This window comes from Monodon monoceros, unplaced genomic scaffold, assembly GCF_005190385.1.
Source record: "Monodon monoceros isolate NGI ecotype Baffin Bay Population unplaced genomic scaffold, NGI_Narwhal_1 Super_Scaffold_22, whole genome shotgun sequence".
Lineage (NCBI taxonomy): Eukaryota > Metazoa > Chordata > Mammalia > Artiodactyla > Monodontidae > Monodon > Monodon monoceros.
In genome coordinates this window covers 85315175-85341449 of record NW_021703779.1, presented here as the reverse complement: position 1 = coordinate 85341449, position 26275 = coordinate 85315175, and the positions used below count along the sequence as shown (strand labels likewise).

The following is a 26275-nucleotide window of genomic DNA, read 5'->3' as shown; positions in this document are numbered from 1 at the left end:
AAAATAAAATGTTAGAAATCTAATAGCAGTGTTATTATTTAATATTAAGTCAATATTTAAAACATCAACAACTTTACACAAATACTGGGTAAACAAAGTGTTCTTTTTGTACAACTGGGAAAATAAACCACATTTTCTATTTCTTTTCTTTTCTAGGCATGTTTGGTACTGAAACAAAATAGCTATTCTTATTTAAATTTTGTTTTTCTTTGCCATGAAGATTCTTCAAAAAAGACTTTTCAAATAACTAGATTTGGCATACTTGCATAGCTGTATATCTAATCTTAAGTGGGTTAAAAAATTGATCAAGAGAAGAATATGGTCAAAAAGGTACCCAGGGAATCATTACTAAACAAAAAGGCAAACTAAAGGAGAAAATTTTTTTCTCCCAGAACACAAACTTAAGTTTAGAAAAGTTTCTTCCATGATCTGAAGATTGTTACTGGTTAAATTTCATAAAAACTAATCAAACCCCTTCTCACAATTTAAAGTTCTACATGATCTTAAGGATCAAAATACCATGTTCTGAAAAACAATATGGGAAGTTATTTGGAGTACAAACTTAAAAAAAAAAAAGAGAATTCTCTAAATAGTTACCCATTGGGGAAGCCATCAGATTTACTTCAAAGCAGCTAAAGCTTCTTTTATCCAGGTATATAGGCTACATTCCACACCATTAAATAACCCTTCCTTTTTGAAACACTTTCTGTACTTGGCTTCCAGCACACCAGTCTCCTGACTTTTCATTAAGCTCACTGGTGGGTCCTTCTCAGTCTTTTGCTGGTTCCTCCTCTACTTCTTAACATTGGCATACTCCAGGGCTCAGTCCTTTGCCATTTTCTTTTCAAGCTGTACTAAGTGATCTCATCCAATGTCATGGCTATTCAGTAAAGATTCCCAAATCAATTTTGTCAGTACCAAACTGTACCCTGAACTCTAGATTTGGATAGCCAACTGCCTATTTAGCATCTCCAAACTAACATGACTGAAAAAGAACTCGTGATTCCACATTCCTCCAAATCTGTTCCTCATCTCTCTGTTCCAGAATTTACCCAGCTACTGTTAAAAACCTAGGAGTCATCCTTTACTCCTCCCTTTCTCTCTCCTCATATCCAAGCTATCAGCAGATCCTATCTTCTTTACCTTTAGAGCTTGCGTTCAGTATCTAACTACCCACCCCACTCTCCATCATCCACCACACTAGTCTAAGACTCCTGCCTGGAACACTGTAATAACCTAACTGGTCTCTCTGCTTTCACCCTTAATCCTCTTCAGTCTAACCTTCACACTGCAGTTCCATACAGGTAAGTAAAATGATGCCACTCCTCTACTCTCAGTCCTTCTAATGGCTTCACATTACGTATCCATACCAGGCTATAAGGATCTTCATGAACTACTCTCTGGCTTTCTCCCCTATTTCTTTTCTTACCATGTTTCTCCCTTAATCACTATGGTGTAACCTTACTGGCCTCTGCTATTCCTCAAACATGCCAAGTAAGTTAACATTTTTAAGCCTTTTTACTTGCCTTTACCTCTTCCCGGAATGCTCTTTCCCCAAATATTCACATGGTTCATACACTTATCTCATTAGGGCCTCTGCATTGGCCACCTCTTCAAACAGGCCTTCCCTAACCATCTTATCCAAAGTAGCAACCCCCTCAAACATGTATCTCTTTATGTATAATTTGGTGGAAGGCAGAGTCTGATGATGAAGTCATTTTTCCCTAGTGGACTAAAGAATCTTGATCCTGAAAAATAAAATTAGCCACATTGAGGCTCTCTCTCCTGAGCCATGGATAGAAAGACAATCCAAGCACTCCCTAAGGATGGCAGTGTATTGGTGACGAGCATGGAAACTCAAGTGGAGCCACTTGGCCTCTCTACCAATGAGGAAAGAATTTAGTCCCATACACTCAGTTTGTTTCTTTCTGTCCCTATTCCTTGCTTTTTCACCTGATATTGTACATTTGTTTACATCTGTATTATCTGTCTTCTCCAATGGAATGTAGTAAATTCCACAAAAGCAGATACTGTATAACCAGCACACAGAAGAATACATGGTATATGGTAAGCTCAATAAATATGTATTAAATCAAAAATGAATGAAAATAATGAATGAATAAATAGTATTTCTAGTTTGAACACCATCCAATAATATAGTTTAGGGTTCTGTTTTGCTTTAAAAGGAAAAAAAAAGAGCCACAATGTGCACTTAAAAATAAAAATAGGGCTTCCCTGGTGGCGCAGTGGTTGAGAGTCCACCTGCCGATGCAGGGGACACGGGTTCGTGCCCCGGTCCGGGAAGATCCCACATGCTGCGGAGCGGCTGGGCCCATGAGCCATGGCTGCTGAGCCTGTGGGTCCGGGGCCTGTACTCCGCAACGGGAGAGGCTACAACAGTGAGAGGCCCGCATACCACAAAAAAAAAAATAAAAATAAAAAATAAATAAATAATAAAATAAAAATAAATTCAGCTTGATTTCTTTCAAATGATACGAATTTTATTAAAAGAGGGACAGTTATTCAGTAGCGCTGAAGCAAAATTTTGTAGTCAATTTTCAGCAAGATACTCTAGCTATTATACAATTTTTTAAAAGCTTCAGAATTATTCCTGAAAATAGTTACAGTTAGTTAATTTGGACCTAAACACTAAAAAATGGGATATATACATACACATACATGTGCACACACACAAAATAGAGCAGTTTTGTGAAATCAAACTGGTATAAATAGGAATGTAGATTATCCCACAATCCTCTTCCCTTCCTTCTCTCATCAAACTGCTACCAGTGAAGGCCCAGAAATCTACCAACTACTTAGAGCCACCTTTTAGAGCTAGAAATGTATCCTCTTAACTTGGTGTTGGTGTGGTTGTTCACAATAAGAAAAATGGCAATATCCACAGAGGTTTTACAGAGGCAGCTGAGTATTTTGCATGAATATGTCTGTAGCTTAACTGCCACCATATATTATTTACCTGCTCTCTTCCATCAAAAATGCAGCTCATAGTCCACAAGAATGTGAAAAATCCCACCACATAACAGATATGTCTCTTTATGTGTAATTTGGTGGAAGGCAGAGCCTGATGATGAAGTCATTTTTCACTAATGAGCTAAAGAATCTAGATCCTGAAAAATAAAATTAGCCACACTGAGGCTCTCCTGAGCCATGGATAGAAGGCCAGTCTAAGCACTCCCTGAGGATGGCAGTCTGTTGGTGAAATGAGTATGGAAACTCAAGTTGAGCTACTTGACCTCTCCAGCAACAAGGAAGGAATTTAGTCCCATATGCTCAGTTTGTTTCTGTCAACATTCATTTAATGTTGATCAGGTGGTTTATGCTCTCTGCTCAGGGGACAGAAGAACGATGAATACTGCTTCTTATGAAAAGTTTCAAGCCTTGTAACCCCTCTGAAAATAAATAGTCCAAATACCAGTTCCATTTCTTCCCCTGCAGGCACAAAAAAGGGAAAATTACTTATCAAATATTCCATTTGCTTATTCTCTACCTCCTCTTCTTTGCCTAGGATGAGTTCCCAGCATCCTGGATGCACATACCAAGAGTTAGCTCGAGTGGCCAGGTTCGTAACTGAAACTCAGTCACTAAGTAACAGTCAAACCAGAGAGTACCCGAAGTTTAAGGGCTAAATATTCCTTTTATTATACTGGCAAAAAAATTCAGCTGTTCAACTCTATGACATAAATCACAGCAAGATCCTTTTTGACCCACCTCCTAGAGAAATGGAAATAAAAACAAAAATAAACAAACGGGACCTAATGAAACTTCAAAGCTTTTGCACAGCAAAGGAAACCATAGACAAGACCAAAAGACAACCCTCAGAATGGGAGAAAATATTTGCAAATGAAGCAACTGACAAAGGATTAATCTCCAAAATTTACAAGCAGCTCATGCAGCTCAATAACAAAAAAACAGACAACCCAATCCAAAAATGGGCAGAAGACCTAAACAGACATTTCTCCAAAGAAGATATACAGACTGCCAACAAACACATGAAAGAATGCTCAACATCATTAATCATTAGAGAAATGCAAATCAAAACTACAATGAGATATCATCTCACACCAGTCAGAATGGCCATTATCAAAAAATCTAGAAACAATAAATGCTAGAGAGGGTGTGGAGAAAAGGGAACACTCTTGCACTGCTGGTGGGAATGTGAATTGGTACAGCCACTATGAAGAACAGTATGGAGGTTCCTTAAAAAACTACAAATAGAACTACCATATGACCCAGCAATCCCACTACTGGGCATCTACCCTGAGAAAACCATAATTCAAAGAGTCATGTACCAAAATGTTCATTGCAGCTCTATTTACAATAGCCCAGAGATGGAAGCAACCTAAGTGTCCACCATTGGATGAATGGATAAAGAAGATGTGGCACATATATACAATGGAAAATTACTCAGCCATAAAAAGAAACGAAATTGAGCTATTATTTGTAATGAGGTGGATAGACCTAGAGTCTGTCATACAGAGTGAAGTCAGTCAGAAAGAGAAAGACAAATACCGTATGCTAACACAATATATGGAATTTAAGGGAAAAAATGTCATGAAGAACCTAGGAGTAAGACAGGAATAAAGACACAGACCTACTAGAGAATGGACTTGAGGATATGGGGAGGGGGAAGGGTAAGCTGTGACAAAGCAAGAGAGAGGCATGGACATATATACACTACCAAACGTAAGGTAGATAGCTAGTGGGAAGCAGCTGCATAGCACAGGGAGATCAGCTCGGTGCTTTGTGACCACCTGGAGGGGTGGGATAGGGAGGGTGGGAAGGAGGGAGATGCAAAAGGGAAGAGATATGGGAACATATGTATATGTATAACTGATTCACTTTGTTATAAAGCAGAAACTAACACACCATTGTAAAGCAATTATACTCCAATAAAAAAAAATTCAGCTGTTCAAATGAACAAGTACTGTGAAATGGAAATGGGTCATCATTCCTGCACTCTAGGAATTTAACATCTAAAACAGACAACACAGACATTATTATATTACTTCCTATATTAAATATATACACAGCAGAGTTTCTATATTGAGACAATTGTGCTTGGCTTTGTTAAATAAGACGCATTACAGTGACACTTTGACTATATGCAAGTGTATTATAAAATAAGATGATACACAGACACAACAGCAAGAGTCAAACTATGAATAGTTTTATCTATGTAGAGGGTATGTGCCAACGAAGTCACATAAAAGTCACTGGAATTAATTCAGAAGGCAAACACTTCACTTTGACTTTGTCTAGGCATCAGACTTGGGATTTGGGGAAAAGTAAAGGTATAAATTCTTCTGATGAAATGAAGCTTTATGAAATCCCTGAACATGATGAAAATAAATTTACTTACCCGAATAGAGCTCATATTTACTTTCCTTTCTTTTGGCCATTCCTTTCAAAACAAAAACAAAAAAGAAAATGGAGAGAAATGGGGATGAAAATATTTGGTTAGCAAAAATTACCAGAAAATTAAGATGGCTCTTCACTATCTGATTCATTTACTATGTTCTATTCCTACCAACACTCTTGGATTCCTTTTGAATAAGCACCCACTATAACCTTCCATATTTCTCCCTAGAAGCACAAACAGAAAAAAAATAAAATCACAGTTGATAAAGTGAGCACCATTTTGCTAATATTTGGCTTCATTTTTTAAAATTCTGTACTCAGCCACTGGGGTGGAGATGGAAGGTGGGCTTTTTCTGAGGAATATGATTACCTGAATTGAGTTTTGAAGGATGAGGATGAAGTCTGGTGAGGCAGTCTGGGTACCCAGTAGATTCTATGAATTTGTAATTCTTTATAAAATCTCAGAGCTAGGTGAGCTAGCTAGTTATTCCCCGGCTTTAACTATCACCTACTGTACTTCATTGAAGAGCCATCAATTCTAACAAATTTTTATGTATCACTAAGAAAAAACTCTGCCTGTTAAACTACATATAACACAATGCATTTTTAACACTTAGAAGTTTTTATTTTATAATGATTGAAAGAGTTTTAGATGTAGGCAGATTTTGATCATATATCATTTTTACAAACATGAAATGGTAAATATAAACAAAATTAAGTTGTGAAAGTATTTCTAAAACTTCACATTCAGAGTCCAACTCTTCTGAATTACTTTTCTACTCAAGGGTTGTGGATATCTATGTTTTTTCACACAATATCATCCTCTGTGCCAGAGTGTTGATTATGTAGCATTTCTTATAGGAACTAATAAAGGCTATGGTGCTTGGGTCCCAACTGCATAAATCTAACCTACTTCTGGCCCTTGCTTCAAGGAAAGTCCATAACATGTATGGTTCACCACTTCCCTCCCTTCTTCCTCCAAGTCATTTGGTTTTGAGAGCTTAAAACAGTGCTCCAGCATCGTCTCCAATCTTTCCCCCATGCTGCTGACATCCAATCTGCAAGGTCTGATTCTGGCAATCTGCCTGCACACACTCAAAAACAGCAAATGACAACTATATCATGATTGCTGCCTGGCTGACATTGATCACAAGATGCATCTTGATCTCTGAGAAATTATAAAAAGTGAAAAAAATGTGTGTTTTTGGAACTGATGAAGTATAGTCCATGCTGATGAATTCCATATTGATTCCTCTCATTCCAACCACTCTCTTGAGTTCTAAGCCCCTATTTCAAACTGCCTACTTACACTTCTTCTTGGATATCTAACAGGCATCTCAAACTTAAGTACGTCAAAACGAAACTTCATTCTCAACTTGTCCTCTGCAAAAAACAAAATAACCTATCCTGTTCTTCTATCAGTATTCCTCTTATTAATAAATGGAACCACCATCAACCCACTTGCTCCATTCAAAAAACTCAAAAGTCCTTTCCTTTTTCTCATTCCCACTTCTGATCAAGCCATCAGGCCCTGTCTGCTCTATCTCTGCAGTATATCTCCAATCAGTCCACTTCTATGCATCTTCACTACCACCACTTGCATACAAATCACTATCAATCTGTTTTGTCTACACCAAGAGCCTCCTAATTGGTGCCTCTGCTTCCACTCAGGCCTCCTCTTATAACTCTATCCTCCACCAAAAAGCCAAAGTGATCTCCACTAAATGTCAACTCAGACCATACTACAACCCTGCTTAAAAATATTTCACAAAAGACCCTGAATAGCCAAAGCAGTCTTGAGGGAAAAAAAGGGATCTAGAGGAATCAGACTCCCTGACTTCAGACTATACTATAAAGCTACAGTAAACAAGACAATATGGTACTGGCACAAAAACAGAAACATAGATCAATGGAACAAGATAGAAAGCCCAGAGATAAACCCATGCACCTATGGTCAACTAATCTATGACAAAGGAGGCAAGGATATACAATGGAGAAAAGACAGTCTCTTCAATAAGTGGTGCTGGGAAAACTGGACAGCTACATGTAAAAGAATGAAATTAGAACACTCCCCAACGCCATACACAAAAATAAACTCAAAATGGATTAAAGACCTAAATATAAGACCGGACACATAAAACTGTTAGAGGAAAACATAGGAAGAACACTCTTTGACATAAATCACAGTAAGATCTTTTTTGATCCACCTCCTAGAGTAATGGAAATAAAAACAAAAATAAACAAATGGGACCTAATGAAACTTAAAAGCTTTTGCACAGCAAAGGAAACCATAAACAAGACAGAAAGACAACCCTCAGAATGGGAGAAAATATGCAAACGAATCAATGGACAAAGGATTAATCTCCAAAATTTACAAGCAGCTCATGCAGCTCAATATTAAAAAAACAAACAACCCAATCCAAAAATGGGCAAAAGACCTAAATAGACATTTCTTCAAAGAAGATATACAGATAGCCAACAAACACATGAAAGAATGCTCAATATCATTAATCATTAGAGAAATGCAAATCAAAACTACAATCATCTCACACGGGTCAGAATGGCCATCATCAAAAAATCTAGAAACAATAAATGCTGGAGAGGGTGTGGAGAAAAGGGAACACTCTTGCACTGCTGGTGAGAATGTAAATTGATACAGCCACTATGGAGAACAGTATGGAGGTTCCTTAAAAAACTACAAATAGAACTACCATACAACCCAGCAATCCCACTACTGGGCATATACCCTGAGAAAACCATAATTCAAAAAGAGTCATGTACCAAAATTTTCATTGCAGCTCTATTTACAATAGCCAGGAGGTGGAAGCAACCTAAGTGTCCATCATCGCATGAATGGATAAAGAAGATGTGGCACATGTATACAATGGAATATTACTCAGCCATAAAAAGAAACGAAATTGAGTTATTTGTAGTGAGGTGGATGGACCTAGAGTCTGTCATACAGAGTGAAGTAAGTCAGAAAGAGAGAAACAAACACCGTATGCTAACACATATATATGGAATCTAAGAAAAAAAAAAGGTCATGAAGAACCTAGGGGTAAGACGGGAATAAAGACACAGACCTACTAGAGAATGGACTTCAGGATGGGGGGGGAGGGGTAAGCTGTGATGGGGTGGGAGAGTGGCATGGACATATATACACTACTGGGCATGAGGTGGATAGCTGGTGGGAGGCAGCCATGTGGCGCGGGGAGATCAGCTCGGTGCTTTGTGACCTGCTGGTGGGGTGGGATAGGGAGGGTGGGAGGGAGGGAGACACAGGAGGGAGGAGATATGGGAACGTATGTATATGTATGGCTGATTCACTTTGTTATAAAGCAGAAACTAACACACCATTGTGAAGCAATTATACTCCAATAAAGATGTTAAAAATAAATAAATTTTAAAAAAAAGAATTAAACAACAACCAAAAAAGAAATAAAAAGTATTATCAAAACAACAAGGTCCTACTGTATAGCACAGGAAACTATATTCAATATCTTGTAATAAACCATAATGGAAAATACATTTTTATTTAAAAAAAGTTATCAAGAAATTACATAAAAGCCCATGACCAGATGGCTTCATGGGTAAAATTTACCAAATATTTAAAGAAGAATTAATGTCAATCCTTCACAAATTCTTCCAAAGAACAGGAGAGAGAATACTTCCTAACTTATTTTTTGAGGCCAGAATTAACCTGAAACCAAAACCAGACAGACATCATGAGGAGAAACCAATATCCCTTATCCTCCACAATCTACTGAGAGACCAAATCTGCAGGAAATTATGCTAGGTGAAATAAGCCAAACACAGAAGGGCAAATACTATAAGATACCACTTATATGATGAATCTGAAATAATCAAACTCATAGAAGCAGAGAGTATACTGGTCATTGCCAGGGGCTGGGGGGAGAAGGAAATGAGGAGGCATTAAAAAAAAAGCACAAGCGATAAAAGAAAAAAGTAATAAATAGAGTTCATCAAAACTTAAACTTTTGTGCTTCAAAAGATACCAACCAAAAAATGAAAAGACACCCCAAAGAATAGGGGAAAACTTTGCAAATCATATATCTGATAAGCAACTTGAATCTACAGTATAGACATGAGCCTTATAAGCCATTAAGACAAATAACCTAATTTAAAAATGGGCAAAGGACTGTTGGTGGGAATGTAAATTGATACAGCCACTATGGAGGTTCCTTAAAATAGATAGTTCTAAAAACAGAACTACCATACGACCCAGCAATCCCACTACTGGGCATATACCCTGAGAAAACCATAATTCAAAAAGAGACATGTACCACAATGTTCATTGCAGCACTATTTACAATAGCCAGGACATGGAAGCAACCTAAGTGTCCATCGACCGATGAATGGATAAAGAAGATGTGGCACATATATACAATGGAATATTACTTAGCCCTAAAAAGAAACGAAATTGAGTTATTTGTAGTGAGGTGGATGGATCTAAAGTCTGTCATACAGAGTAAAGTAAGTCAGAAAGAGAAAAACAAATACCGTATGCTAACACATATATATGGAATCTAAAAAAAAAAATAGTTCTGAAGAACCTAGGGGCAGGACAGGAATAAAGACACAGACATTGATTGACATGTATACACTGATGTGTATAAAACTGATGACTAATAATGACCTGCTGTATAAAAAAATAAATAAAATTCAAAAAAAAAAGACGCAGACGTACAGAATGGACTTGAGGACATGGGGAAGGGGAAGGGTAAGCTGGGATGAAGTGAGAGAGTGGCATGGACATATATACACTACCAAATGTAAAATAGATAGCTAGTGGGAAGCAGCTGCATAGCACAGGGAGACCAGCTCAGTGTTTTGTGACCACCTAGAGGGGTGGGATAGGGAGGGTGGGAGGGAGACGCAAGAGGAAGGAGATATGGGGATGTATGTATGTGTATAGCTGATTCACTTTGTTACACAGCAGAAACTAACACGCCATTGTATAGCAGTTATACTCCAATAAACATGTTTAAAAAAAAAAAAAGCAGATCCTGGATATCACCCCAGTTAGTAAATCAAAATGTCAGGCTGGAAGCAATCAAGGATGTATACTTTGGAAAAGCAGCCCGGGTACTTCTGCTGCTGAGTCAGGGTAGAATCCCTGCTCAAGCCCTATAATTCTGCTTAAATTCCTCAAACATAGCCTGCTCTAACATAGGGGTCCACAAACCACATCCAGTCCAATGCCTGTTTTTGTAAATAAACTGTTATGGAACACAACTATGCCCGTTTGTTTACTCATTGTCTATAGCCATTTTCACGCTACAACAGCAAGGTTGAGTAATCTTAACAGAGACCATGTGGCCTGCAAAGCCTGAAATATTTACAGTCTGGCCGTCCACAGAAAAAGTTTGCTGTCCCCTGTTCTAGCTTTACACTTTTCCTCAAATACTGCTCCTGTCTTGACAAGCTCATACTCATCCTTTAAAACTCCAATTAGCATCACTTCTGTAAAGCCTGAACTGGCTCTACAGAAGCCCCCCAGTATATTTTTTCATCATTCTCTGTACTTTCCCTATATTTCTCATCATTCTTTATTGTAAGATGTCTGTTTAATGACTGCCTCCCTGACTAGATTCCAAGCTCTACGAGGGCAGTACTCAGATGTGTCTTGTTCACTACAGTGCCTGGTTCTTACATGAATATATTAAACATTTACTCAATGAATATCTCCCCCGTTCTATACACTTTTTCATTTTGTTAGATTTCTCAATGTTCCAGTCTGTTCAGGGAATTCTGAATCCAGATTCTAACAGTGTATTTGTAATCCCATCCTGTTGTGTCATCCACACATATGATATGCACACCATTTGAGTTCTCTGAGTCACTGATAATGTTGAAAATGACAAGGCTGGTGTAAAGTCCTGAGAAGACCTCCTTGCTTACATACTGATATCAACCCATTAAATCAGCAGTCTTTGGCTAAGACTCCAACTCTAATTATAACATCATCTAGCCTACATTTTCCATCTTGCCTAGAAGGAATTTACTAAAGCTTCAACTTCTCTGTACCCTTTTCTTACCTGGCACCACCTCTACCCAGGTAGAACTGAACTAATATTCACTAATTCTCACAATTGTATCTCTTCTCACTTCACCTAACTGTATTTGCAGTAATGTTCACAAATTTGTCTCTGCCACAAGCCCAAGCTCTTTGTGGGTAGAAACTAATTACTTAACTTTGAATCCCCAGAGCCTAGCACAATGCCCAAAAGTTAGCTGATACTCAAAAAGTATGACTGAACACGTTTTGCAATTCAGACACGCTAAATTTATGGTGTTTCCTATTTCTGCCATCATAGTATTCCTATAGAAAATCTAAAAATCATTTAAATACTCTTACCTGTAGCAGAAAGAAAACAGCATAACCCAAAAGAGCAGGATGATGGACTAAATTTAAACTGTTTTTGTACTCTGCTACTGAAGCTTTTTCTAAGACTTTGGGGTCAATATATAATCCTTTCTGGAAGGGTTTGGATGTCCACAGGCAACCAACCGTGGCTGTCAAATAGTGATTAAATTCTTGATAGGTCTTGCTGCTGAAGCTGAACTCTGATTTTGTCTATTGGGAAAGAAAAAAAATTGTCATTATCACCTATTCTCCCTTTCCTTCTTATTCCCAACAGATCATATATCTCTACACTCAATTTTTAAACAATGGTGATTTAAAACAGAGATTCATCATCCATACCTTTTGTACCAACTCATTTTTCTTTGCAGCAGTCAAATTTTTACGATACCTAAAGACAGAGCAAAGAGAACTTTTACCATTAAATGCCTTTGATATGTAAACATAAACAAAAGTTTACATTTTAAATGTAAATATATGCACATACACAAATATCCAGCTGTCTATTTAAGTTTTTTTTCCTTTTGTGGTACATTTTCCTCAAAGAATAAAAATTAATAGAGGCTCAAATATTGAGTTGTACATTTAGGATAAGTTCTTGTAAATTTAAGATATGCATTTAAGATATGACTCTGTAAATTATACTTCAGTAAAAAAGGAAATGCTTTTAATGTTTCACTGTTAAAAATTAATAGAGGCTCAAAAGCAGTCACTGATACAAAACATATTACAAAACGTATTTTCCTAATGTGGAAAAAAGGTGCAGTAGAAAGGATAAAGGGAAAACTTAGAGATGTAATCTTTTCTTGCCTGAGAACTATTCTAAGTAGCTTTTCAACATTTTAACCTTGACATAGTCTCATAAGTTATGCCAAAAGGGTCTACACTTATGGGCCAAAAAGAGCAATTTCAGTCCATAAGTGAAAAAATTAGAAGAGATCAGAAATAATACTTACAGTTTCATATAATTGGTAATAGCTCCCCTTATCTCCCAGAAAATGTTCTTTTTACCAGAGAAGCTATGTAGACTTAAACCAGTTGTCAGTAAATGACTAATTATTCTTTGAGACACAGCAATGAGAATTAACAATGCCGAGTGCAACGGTACCACTGCACAAGAGATCCTTAACTGTGAATCCTTTTAATCCGTATCCCCCCACAGTGACACTTTAAAAACACAGTTAAAATAGTCCCATTTTAACTGTTGGAAGGTCATTCCCTAAAGAAAGCCATGTTTCCTTTTTCCAAAGGTCCTGGCAGAAAATGGATAAAATTTTATTGTATTTTATATTTCACTGTATTATGTACAATAAACTTATTGTAGTATATTCATAAATTATTGTATAGCTGGAAAATGAAGATGGAATTATGATGTATTAATTCATAAAATGGTAAAAAGGCTTTGTACCTGTCCATAATGTAACAGAGCTGGTTCAGGATACTGGAATCCAGGCTGAGGAGTGCAGGATAGAAGACCCCAGGAGGAAACAACACCACCAATGGAAGGTTATAATTTATATATATGTCACACACCTTTTGGGAAGAATGACAACACCAGTATATAAATTATTCTTCAGAACTCCTCAACCAACTTCACTCAAAGAATCACCACTAGAGAATAAGCAATAATATAACATCAGGTTTGGGCCTGCCTGATTCATAAATAGAATACGTAGCCACAACCTGCTTAAAAATGTACCTCACCAAACAGCAACCTTACAATAGAGGATTACTTCTGCAAGGTAGTTATTAAACTCTTTTATTTTTTTCTGGGGAGAGATCTTAGAGTTAGGGAGAAAGGGGAAGGGAACATTTCTTTCTTCTTAAGTCCTATAAATACTGAATTATCATATTAGTTAGCTGTCAACCTGGAAAACAAAGGAGCATGCTTCCAAGCAAATATAACACAAGACAACTAAGTATCAATGAAGGGAAGAAGCCAGGAAAACTGAGATTAGTGGGTACTTCCTGGATAATAGTTCTGTCTAGGTTGAATACTATAAAACAATAGAAGAGGACCAGAATCATAGGTACTGGGAGAAATAAGGCAGTTGAAAGGTGGGGGGTGGAGAGCTAAAGAAATAAAAGGTATTTTTGTTTTTTTACCAGGGGTTGGAAATGTACAATGGATGAGAAAAAAGTGATAATAAAGACAGACTTCTGTCTAGGGCCAGCATTATTCAGGGGAACATCTATTAAAGTGGTACCTGGACTTCAAAAAAAGCTTTTGCTTTTTCCCCTTTGTTTTATGCATGTCAACTATTCAGGCCAGAATACAATCATTAACTTCAAAATACATAGCTTATCTCAAGTATGCTAATAAGGTCATAGCCCAACTTAATAGTTGTGCATAAAATTTAAACAATAGACTAGTAAAGCAGACAGCCATCACAAAAATCAAAGTAGCGAAAATGGGATGTATACTACCTTCTCATAGAAATCCAAAATAAAGTGCAGCAAGAAGGTACTGTTGTTTTCCAAGCGCATTGCAGTAGTGGACAGCCACCCTACATAGTGAATCAGTTTAGACACAGAGTTCATGGATCCACCTAAAGTTGTCTCTCTGCAATAAGAAACCAAGATCCATATTAGCAAAAGTCCTCACATTTTCCAAGCTAAAGCTGGATTAAATATACAGCAGAAAGTCGGTGGGAATTTCAGAAAACGATCAGTGCTCCAATGTATAATTCACATTTTTTTAACTGCAGTGATTAACCATAAAACTATACAGCCCTCTAGGGAACCATTAAGATCAATTCATAGAACATCCCTGAGCAACCATTCTACTAGTAAATACCATAGAAAGAAAGGATTAAGCTCCAGACTTTAGATAATATCACCAATGTCCAGGGACCATAGCAGTCAGCAAATTAGTTTCTAAGTACACAAATCCAAACCCAGTTTTGCCTAAATTCCTGAACTAAAATGCTGTTAAAAATATTTTCACTTTAATTTAACTGGAATTCAATTCTAAAACTGAATGAGTAAAATTTTTGGCATCTTTCATTCTAGTAAAAACCAGATCTAGATATTTTATATTCTTCCCAAATCAATGAACCATGTCTCTTTAAATTACACATGGGTATAACTGGTTCAATCCATCCATCTCCCCACCCCTCTCCTTCAATCCACTGTTGAGTGGATTAGGAAAAGACTGGGAAATGTGATTTCATAGCTTTAACCTCAGATCTAGGTAGCCAACAACAGTTATGCACAAGGAAAAAGGAATAGCATATATATAGTCTTAGAGCCTGAGATGATGATAACTCTACCATTACCCACCACCATGATGATTCTGTGCCAGAGCAAGCAGGGAAAGATTAAGAGACGGTTCAAATAGGTGGGCATACATACAGTCAGCCCATCACCTGCAAAACTGTACTTTATGATTTCTGGCAGCATCTGACAAATGTGTCTGAAATAATTTGTACAATGATGATTGCTCAGGTAGCATCTTTGAAAGTGTTTCTCCACAGGACACTACTGGCATTTTGGATGACACAATTCACCATTCAGGACTGCCTCCTACTCCCCACCCACTACAGAACGTTTAGCACCTCTGGCTCCTACCTACTAAAAGATGTTAGCACCCTCTTCCCAGTCACTGTGCCAACCAAAAATGCCCCCTGGAGAGCCACTGCTGAGAATGGTTTCCCACCCTTCTCTCCTTGTGATCTACAACTACAATTTACTCCCTCTTTGCCAGTCATATGGCATATGGTCATACGATACAGACATAGCATTACACTCATATCTCCAAGATAGAAAAATTATTGAGAACTTAACAGCTATATTATATAATGCCAAGTAGTATTATGACAAGCAAAGTTACCTACAATTATGTCCATTTATCTGTTTTAAGAATTTTAGAAAGCAGAGCCCCTTTGTAAATGCCCTCTCAAAATTTATGACACTAATTAAAAAGGATCCTAGGATTTTTAGAAAGAAAATATATAAATTATAAAGCACCTGTATTAGGGTGCCTAAGACTTACATTGCAAATTGGCCAAAGATTATAAATGCAAACATACTATTCTTAATAGAATTGAGGTGTTTGAAAAGGTTAACTATTCAAACGGAATTTCTTTATGATAGTGGTTCACAAACTTTAGCTTGCACCAAAATTATGGAAGCATTTGTTAAAACACAGATTACTGGGCTCTACCTCCAGAGTTTACTTCAGTAGGTCTAGGGTAGTACCTGAGAATTTGTATCTCTACAGGACCCCCGGTGATGCTGATGCTGCTGGTTCAGGGACCACACTTTGAGAAGCACTGCTTTACAAGATACTTTCACTACGCACTAATGCTCCATTTCCTTCTAAAAGTGATCAGACATACACGATATATGGAAGCACTGCAATAATGAATATGAAGAATTAAAAAGTTTCCAGGCAACTCCCAAGAAGCTTCTATTCTCCTAACAAAGTAGGAGATAACTATAGGGAAAAGAACATATAGAAAAATAGATCTGGGCTAATCTAACTAAGCCAACCACCAGCTACTTGCAGTTGGAGCTAAGGGATCCTTATCTTATAAAGTAAGAATGTGACTGATAATACAGGGAATTTGAACATCCATTAGACATTTGAACATATTAAGAACTATTAATTTTTAGGTGTTATACTGGTATCATTTTTCAACAGCTGAAATGATGTCTGGGTTTTGCTTAAAAAATATCTAGTACAAAGGAGGAGGAAAGTGAGGGGTGTTATAGATGAAAAAAAGTTAACCATGAGTTGATAATTGTTGAAGCCGGGTGATGCGTACATAAGGGTAACAATTGTACTATTTTCTCTACTTTTGAATATGTTTGTAATTTTCTATAATATAAAAAAATTAATGTTAAAAAAGAATACAAGAGAAGCAAAAGACTCTAGGTAGAAAGAGTCAAAAAAAACCTGATCAGGCAGTTCCTTGAAATTCATTCAGGCTTTTACTTTCACTTTGAGGTTTTACATTTAACAGTAATGAACATAATGGAAATTCAGGGCTCTTTTTTAATTACGAAGTGAAAATAAATTAACATATATAAGCAAAATACATCAGAGAAACATAAAAAAAAAATCTGTACAGCAAAATTACAGATCTTCCTAGCCATCATCAAAATTGACTTCACATATAAGCAAGAATACATTTTATAAAATGAGCTAAACTGAATGGAAGTCAAAGTTGCAAGTTCTAACATCAGCTGGCCATTGTTTTGCTATATTAACTCTTGCAAGTGACTCAGAGGCTTGGGGGTTGCTTTCTGACTTATAGAATAAAACTTGAAGAATTAACTTTCCTCACAGGATTGTAGGGAAGAGTGAAAAGTAACAAAAAACATTTTTTTAAGAAAAGTACAATTAAGCATTTACATGAAGCAATTAGGTTTTATGCCACACTATTAAACTCCATATGCAAACAGTTTTGTAGAGATCAACTCTTAAGGAGGGTTGTAAGATAACTCACAGAGGACTGTTCACAGATTTCACGTGGATGTCCATAGAAAGCCACAACAGCCAATTCTGCAGTAGCTCTTTCAGACACTGAAGAACACTACACTGTGGACACAAAACAAAAAAAATCATCAGACATACCATAGTGCTGAGAGCTAACAGACTAAACCAGAGGCTTAGAGGTGGAAGGGACTGTGGAGATAACCACATCCAATTCAGAACCCAATAGCTGCTTCTCCAACCTAATCGGTCACCAAGAGACAGATTAATGCAAGTACAAGTTTATTTTACCATTTTCTCTACAAGCCTGCCCCCATCTTATCAGTGAGGAACAGACTCTTGTTTCTTTAAATTATATTCATTCATAACATATATTACATCACCCACCCCTTATTATTTCCCCTCAGAGATCCTTTGAAGCTGCTACACATAAGAGTTTCCCACCCTTTTCGCCTTGTGTCTACAACTGCAATTTACTCTTTTTGTTGGTCATAAAATTTATCTTCTGTGATTGTGGAAAACAAACAATCCTATAGTTTTTCCTTTGTCAGGCCTTGCCTTGATTTCCCAGGGACTCATTCAGATACAAAAAATATAGTCTTGAAATAAGTGTGCTTGGAACACTTGTAAGGATAAATCATAATATCTATAAATTTGAAAGCAATCCATACCATCCCAAAACCTAACACAGGAAACCTTTCTTAAATATCCTTAATAAATGATGGTCTAGATACTATTTATATTTGAGTATCTCCAGTGATAGAATGCTTACTGCTACTTCATAGCACAGTTCAATTAATATTTTTTTTAGGAACTTCCCTGGTGGCGCAGTGGTTAAGAATCCACCTGCCAATGCAGGGGACATGGGTTCGATCCCTGGTCCAAGAAGATCCCACATGCTGCAGGGCAACTAAGCCCGTGCGCCACAACTATGGAGCCTGCGCTCTAGAGCCCACGAACCACAACTACTGAGCCCACGTGCTGCAACTACTGAAGCCTGCACGCCTAGAGCCCATGCTCAACAAGAGGAGCCACCACAATGAGAAGCCCGCGCACCACAATGAAGAGTAGCCCCAGCTCGCCGCAACTAGAGAAAGCCCATGTGCAGCAACGAAGACCCCAACACAGCCAATAATAGATAAATACATAAATTAATTAAAATATATATATATTTTTAGAAAGTGACACCTCACATTCAGGTTATAAATATGTTCAAGTTGAAAGCAACCTTGGAATCACCTAAAACAATCTTCTATTTTGGTGTCAATTTAACACTTGAAAAGATATTCGATATTACTATGACATATTCAGAAAATCTCCACTCACCTACTCTACCCCATCCAGCCTCCACATTAAAGGAAGGCATGAGATTCTTACGTTTATGAGAAGGCGGCATGGGCTTAAAACAAAAATGGTTGAGAAGCACAGCTCTACACTCCTAAGATGGTCTCCAACTTCATCTGGGCCCTTAATGAAGCTCAATAATCCTTTTTACTATATTTCTCTTCAATTAGCTGTCTCTCTCTCCCATTCTTTTTAATGGCTAAGCACATAACACCATCTTGAAGCCCCCTACTCAATTCTGTCCTCTACAATGCACTTCCTATTTTGAGAAATTTAACATTTTTAGGCACAAGTATTTCAATTTCTTGCTCTTTTTCCAAACTGTACAAATATATCTATATGTCCACCTATCTCTACATCCTCATCCCCAATCTTAGAGAATAAGTAGTACCTCCCAATCTCTTAGCACCCATTCAAGCAAAGTCCTCTACCTAGTCTTAAACCAATACCTTCATGCTTTTTCTGAAACCCTGCCACTGTCAATTATCCCTCATCTTTCCCCCATTTTCAACCTCTCCCTCTTCTCATCTGGCTCCTTGCATCCTATCTATAAACATGTGCAGGTTTTTCTCACTCTGGGGACAAAGAAAATTACAATCTTCCCTTGATTCAAAGTCCCACTACACCTCTCTCTCTCTCTCTCTCTCTCTCTACCTCTTCTTTTTAGCCAAACTTTTGGAAACACAGTCAATACTCATTGTCTTGTCTTCATTTCTCATCAACTCCTCAACCTCCACAATTTGGTTTTTACCCCCACACTCCACTGAACCTGCTCACAAAGGTAGCCAAGACCTCTGTATTATCAATTCCAAAAGAAACTTGTTTTTGGTCCACATCTTTCTGGACCTTCTTGGTATATGTAGCAACATTATCCCTTCACCCCTTCTTGATAGCCTGTATTCTCTCTGTTTCTTTGGCACTACTGTTCTCCTGGTTCTTTTCATACCTCTTGAAAAGGTTCCTTCATAGACACCTCCTTTTCAGTGAGAATTAAACAGTGAGCATTCCCCTGATTTCTGTCTTTGGCCTTCTGTCTGTTTCCCTTCCTCTCCCCACCCCCCACTCTCAAATATAAATATATGCATGTGTGTATAAATGTATATATACTTATTAGGCTGGAACATATGAAACTGCCAATTGTCAAACATCTTTGACTTATTAGGTTAAACCTATTCATATGGTTTAATCTAATATTTACAGATAAATAGCACTCTAGATTGGTAGAATAAGAGAAGAAATAAAGAATAACTGAATTAGAAGATCGGAAGAGAATCACAGAAAGTTGCAAAATGAAGTCTCTGAAAATGTGTTATCTGGGAGAAGCAGTGTGTATTGTCATGTGAATGACATGACATGGTAAGGTACAAAGTTACAAATAATATAAATAAAACTTGAATCCAAGTTAATGTGATAGGTAATTATAAAGTACCAGTTGATTATGACAAACACTAACCAGGACAATATATTTTTCCTGTAAATGTGGCAAACAGTAAGTGATTTAAGGTGAAAAAAAGTTATAAAAGAAACATTAATTATATTATCACTCTTTTAGAAAAGGAATAACCATTCTATAAAAAAGTGGCTCTCAAACTTAGTCCTGGAAGCCACAGTGGGTTTTTTTTGGAGCACACCGCAAAATAGTAACAACGTTTAATTTTATTATATAAGGTTAGAACAATTTTATTAGCAGAAAATGACTATATTATAACACATAGTGGGTGCTCAATACACATTTGAGAAATGAATAAGTGTATCTACAAAATTAACAACCACAACAATCAAACTAAGTATGCTTATTTCCCAGTTTGTTTTTATTAATACTCATTTGCCACCCGTTCATTCACTTTGTCATCTGTTACAGTTCAGGAAAATTACATGTAACAAAACCTTAAAAACAGAAGATTCTACACATTAACTTTGATTTGAATGATGCAGGACCTCAAGTCCAGGTCCAAGCAACTCCTGTTACAAAACACTGCTATAGTGTGGGTTTAAAACTGTGTACCACCAGCCACAGACTAATATTTCCTATTGAATCTAAGCAAGACAATTTTTTTACCTTGAAATAAATAGTTGATGTAAAGAAGAGCCGTGACAGATGGTCAAAAAGAAGTGGTTTCACCTCTAAAAATAATAAAAAAAATTATTCAATCCTTTTAATTAATATTACATTAAATTAAATGACTCCAAATTTTCACGATACATACCAGAGAAGCTACTAAAAGGAATCCAGCTCACAAGTTGAAGGAACTGTGATCGACAACAGAGGCCATCCCAGAGAGGAAGGCTCTTATACAGGAATGCTTCACAGGAATAAAACCCCTCCTGTAACACAAGTTGATAGTAAAACCTTGCATGGAATTCTTCAGTTGTAATTACTCTTGAAACAACCAGTTTACTTTGGGCTATAGTTGTTTTACCCTTAGACTAATGTTTTTTGTCATAAATATAATTAAAAGCCTTGGATTAGGTGCCAGACTTTCTCATAAAAAGGATCAGATGATTAATATTTGGATACATTACCATCTTTATCAACATAGTTTTCAAACACCATAAAACTTTACCAATTGGAAAGAAGGTAAGAAGTCAAGTTATGGAATATTTTTAAAGATAAATGAAATTGTATTATTTTGGAGTACATGATAGTCAATAGAGTGTATACAATGTTGTATAATAAGGCTGGAATTTCATTAGGGACCATAGACCAAACCCAAACTCTGGGCAGCACCATCTGGAGAGGCCTGAATGTCTAGGCTGCCTCTGTTTTTACCAGAGTGAAGATCCAGGGTTTTCCCTTTTAACTTTGTCGTCCTGAGCCTTAAATAGTGGCGTGCACCAAGACTCTATTCTGGACCTTCTTTTCATGACATGAATTCTGTGGACAATCTCATCTATAACATAGCTAAAACCACCACCTATATCATGAGGAGTCCTAAATTTCTGCATCTCTAGCCCAAATCTCACTCCTGAGCCTATGAGCTCTAGGCTCATTATCTAACTGCCTACTGGACCTCTTAGATATCCCACAGGCATCTTTCAAATCAAATATATCTTTCCTTCCTAGCCTGCTTTTCTTATATTCCCATCATCATCCTCCCAAACAGGAAATCTAAAAAAATCAACCTAAATTCATCCTTTTATCCTCACCACCATTATCCACACCCAACTTCTAATTCAATGGTTTCACACCATACCCTTAAGATTTATTCAACAAACATTTATTGAGAATCTCTTTTGTATCAGGTACCAAGTTGAACACCCATACATGAAGAAAAGTTAGACATGGTTCCCACCTGTCAGAGCTCATAATGTGTGGAAAAACAGATGCTGAAAGTACCACGATACAGGTAAACACAGAGAGCTAAGGAAGCACGTAGAACAAACATCTAACCCAGACTGAGTAAAGGCTTCTTGATGGTGCTGATACCTGAGTGGCAGCTTAAAAGTATAACTCAGGGTTACCCAGGCCAAATAATTAATTGGCTGGAACATATTCGACAATCAAAAAATGTTTGTTGATTATAAGGACACAAGTAGTGACCCTATGAGATTTATCTTACTGGCTAATTCAATTAATTTAATGCATTCAATTACATCTTCAGTTTGTTCTCTTAAATTATAGACTTTTCTCTCTTTTTTGGGGGGGTAGGGGGCTCACGGGATTTTAGTTCCCTGACCAGGGATTGAACACAGGCCCTCGGCAGTGAGAGCGCTGGAGTCCTAACCACTGGACAGCTAGGGAATTCCCTAGACCTTTCTCTCTTATTTGCATAATTTAACAAATTCTTTCTTCAAATCCAACAGTACAAAGATAAACGACAGTGCAACTTGGCTCTATTTATAATGAATTTTGAATTGAATAAATATTGTTTACAAAAGATGTCAAGCACTAAAGAAAAGGTTTTTAATGGATATCTAAATAAATTAAGAAGTGGTGGGACTTACCTGGTAGTCCAGTGGCTAAGACTCCACGCTCCCAATGCAGGGGGCCTGGGTTCGATCCCTGGGTTCGATCCCTGGGTTCGATCTACTTCGTCAGGGAACTAGATCCTACATGCCTCAACTAAGAGTTCGCATGCCACAACTAAAGATCCTGCATGCCGCAACTAAAACCCAGCGCAGCTCAATAAATAAATAAATAAATATATATATATATATATATATATATATATATATATTTTTTTTTAATGGTGAAGTGTGTAGGAAACAAGCAGAATCTTACTTGTAAGAAGCATTCTGCCTTGAGGATAGTGTCCAGGAAGTTGGTAAATTCTTTTCCATGTTCATAATTATTCACCTTGTACCAAATACATTCTGGAACAAAAATATTAAACATAAGGCTCCGGTTGCACAACACTAAAAACTACACAAAACATAACCACCACAACTCTAAAGTGACAAATAAATGACAAATATAAACAAGCTATCTGTCTCATACATCCTAGCCAACTCACACTGGAGACTATAATATATATATGGAAGTGATAGTGTGATGTTTCTCAAGAACTTGGTAATATAGGGGGAAAGCTTACGGTGAAAAAATAAACTAGTAAATGTCACATATAATGAATGTGATTAGCTTTATGCCACACAGTAATCCAAAAGACTATAAGTGTATGAATTAAAAGTTTGAGAATGCCTAAACTTCGATTAGGGTGAGCTGGGGGTAATCTAAGGGTGGCAGAACTTTAGTTAGTGGAAATCTAACAAACTGTATCATATCCTATGTAAAGAAAGACTGAGTAGGAAAAGGAGAGTTATCCTGGAACCGACTAAAACTGACCTTAAACACTTGAAGAGTCAGGATTTACTTATCCAGGAAAGAAATAATCTGGTGAACTCAATACTATGTTTAGAGAAATTGACCTCCTTGGAGGAATGAAATGATCAGGCTTTACTATGGCCTGGATGAAAAACTCCCTCACTGCCTTTTCCTTCAGTTCTATAATTAAGAAACTTTCTGATGACTAATGTGGCCCCCATATATATTGACAGCAGAGAGGAGCTATTCTAGTCGCAAACATGAAAATTTTGGTCACCAGAATTACTTCTATCATGAAATAAAAAGTTGACATTCTGGCTTACACAACAGTCTCTGAGTTTGGTTAGCATTAATCTGATGGTTCTGGGGGCTTAACAGCAAGTTTCTGAACATACAAAGATGAAGAGGCCTTGGACTGTGACAGTCATCAAAGTAGAGCCACCCAGTGAGTTTTGGTGGCCATCCAGCAGTGTTTCCTTAACAATACACCTCCTTTCTTACTACCCCTTAAAATTACAACAACAGCAGCATTCAGGCTCTGAATACATGATTACCGGAAAAATAATTACAGCATATGAAGGCTCCTCCTGTCTAGAAGTTGGCACCCTTTTAAAAGAAAGCCATTTGTAAACCGTCTTATTCCTTCTTCATTCATCTAACACTTCTAAGTATCAATTTTTACCTTCTTGTAATGTTTGACTCAACCAGTGATAGAGCCTCAGTAAGACTGACTCATCTCTGACACAGTTAATATAGTGTAGTAGCAGAGAGTTGTTCAGCACTGCGCCCATCTGAGAAGGCAGCTGCAAAGACAGAACAATCGGTCAACTGTAAGTATATAAAAAGGAGATCAGAGCAACAAGGAAATCATCAGATAGGAAATATATAACAAAAATAAAGGCCATGAAGATCAAATGGAAAATGCAAATAAGCACATGGTCCACTCACATACCTCTAAGCAATGGATGTTCTGTAAGAGTTGAGGGAAGCTTTTAAGCTGTTCCAGTGGAAATGATCCATTGCTACTGAAATAATCAGAAAGATTCATCCCCTTTTTCCCACTTTCTTTACTGTAGTTACGGGAATTTAGCACTGGTATAACTGAGTGAGAATTCCATTTCTAAAAAAGAAAGATAATAAAACAATCTATCAATGGACTAAGCAGATTACAAACTATAAATGTAAAAGCACTTGTTAAGGTGGTTTAATGAATGGAGTCTGAATATAGTTTGCATATAATACTGGGTAATTAAAATGTACTTAAATATTTATAATCTCTTCCAACATCTGAATGGTTATTGTTTGAATTTAATAAAAGAAGACTGTGCAAGTCACTTGGGGTTTTAGATACTTACTCTTTTTATAGGATGGACATTAGCTAACATCAACTTTAGAGGTTCTGGAGGAAGTCCCTGATTCCTTTGCCTCACAGCAAGTAGAGCTGTCTTCCACAGATTCTCTGAATTCTTAAAATAGATCTATAAATTTGAATGTAAAGTACACGAGAGGAGGTATCCATAAGTCGGAGCAGCATAAAACCTAAAACTCTTCATTAATTGAAAGTATATTAATTATGAAATATTTTACACCCATGCAAATCCATTTAAGTTTTTTTTCTAATCAGGAATCTATTACATTGAATGGAATACATTGAATGGAATCAAAATGAAGTGCTAATCCCTAAAAAAACTCAGAAACAGCGCCACAATATTAGATCTTAAAACAGTATGCTATAAACATTTTAGTCCAAATCTATAAATTAACTTACTCAAAACAACATATTTCTATATCAATATGACTTACTGCTCCTTAATCCCTTACCTTCTTCCTCATAGGCAAAGATACAGAAATCAAAGTAGGAACAAAGAATTTATATAGTGACAACAAAGCCTGGAGATGAGGCTGCATTCCCTGAAATAAAATAAGAGTTTCAATTTTCAATTCTGTGGCCAGTAAGAAAAAAAAAAGTAACAATAAAATAAAAAGATTAAACATATATTCAGACCCTAATTTTATTATGTGATATAGCTATAGGAAGATGCTATAGAAAATCAAGGAATAGAAACTCAAACATTTAAATCAACTATCATAAAGCAACCCTCGCCAACTTGTCATCTTCTCTTTTATGACCTTTTTCCATATTTTACTTCTTCCTTATATTTTCTCTCTTCTTCTCTGCCCGTGCCTTAGGCTTACCAGTCATATCTGCTAGCATGGCTTACTCTCACTGGTATAATACTCAGGACTCAAAGTTTACTCATTCTTGATTTAGACAGGAAGGTGGAAGGACAAAAAGGGAAGCCAAGAAAACAGAGCAAAGGAAATATTAATACCTTAGCATCATGATCCTTGGAAAATTCACTAGGATATCTAACAATTAGTATGCAGAAGTCAAACAGCTTGATATAACTGAAAAAATCTTTACAAAAACATTAATTTTATGACAGAAGTCCTTACTGCTGGATACCTGTGTTTGATATATCTGGCTATCCAGAGGAAGCATACCACTAAAATTCCAAGGAAGAAACCAAACTGTTTTACTATATTACTATTTTATTGAATCAACTACTATACAAAATAAGGAAGGCAGAAAATGGGGATTAGAAATACAGTATTCCTATTTTATAATAGCTTCCTGAAATTAAATTTATGATAACAAAACCAAAATGACCCAGGCTATCTATGCTGAAATATCTTCTGATCTCTGTACTCATTATCAATTAGTACCAGAGTGTTTGCTTTGAGTTGGAATGTTTTTGAAAGAGCAAATACTTAGGAGTGGAGAGACCTTTAGAACTTATTGTCTAGTTAACTAAACCTATCTTTATTGTTAAAAAGTTAACACTTTCTTAAAAGAAAGAGAGAGAGAGACTTCCAGTTAAACATGGCATACTGAACATACATGTTTCATTCTGGGTCCTCATAAAGCCCCACTAAAAAGTAAAGGAATGGAAAAATGCATAAA

At 36.8% G+C, this 26275-nt stretch overlaps 1 protein-coding gene across 1 annotated transcript in view; it reads right to left on the bottom strand.

Annotated features, from left to right (window-relative positions):
* Positions 1-2499: 2499 nt before the first annotated feature.
* Positions 2500-26275, bottom strand: part of CENPI (centromere protein I) — a 43289-nt gene continuing 19513 nt past the window's right edge. Inside the window, exons 7-20 of the mRNA XM_029240776.1 lie at positions 25132-25221; positions 24666-24788; positions 24263-24430; positions 23993-24113; positions 22771-22862; positions 20756-20873; positions 20608-20672; positions 17218-17309; positions 14192-14327; positions 13173-13297; positions 12107-12155; positions 11759-11977; positions 5381-5422; positions 2500-3450 (exon numbers count right to left, since the gene is read on the bottom strand). Coding sequence (XP_029096609.1) covers positions 3349-3450; positions 5381-5422; positions 11759-11977; positions 12107-12155; positions 13173-13297; positions 14192-14327; positions 17218-17309; positions 20608-20672; positions 20756-20873; positions 22771-22862; positions 23993-24113; positions 24263-24430; positions 24666-24788; positions 25132-25221 — 1542 coding nt within the window. The 3' untranslated portion in view covers positions 2500-3348. The remainder of the gene's footprint in view (positions 3451-5380; positions 5423-11758; positions 11978-12106; positions 12156-13172; positions 13298-14191; positions 14328-17217; positions 17310-20607; positions 20673-20755; positions 20874-22770; positions 22863-23992; positions 24114-24262; positions 24431-24665; positions 24789-25131; positions 25222-26275) is intronic.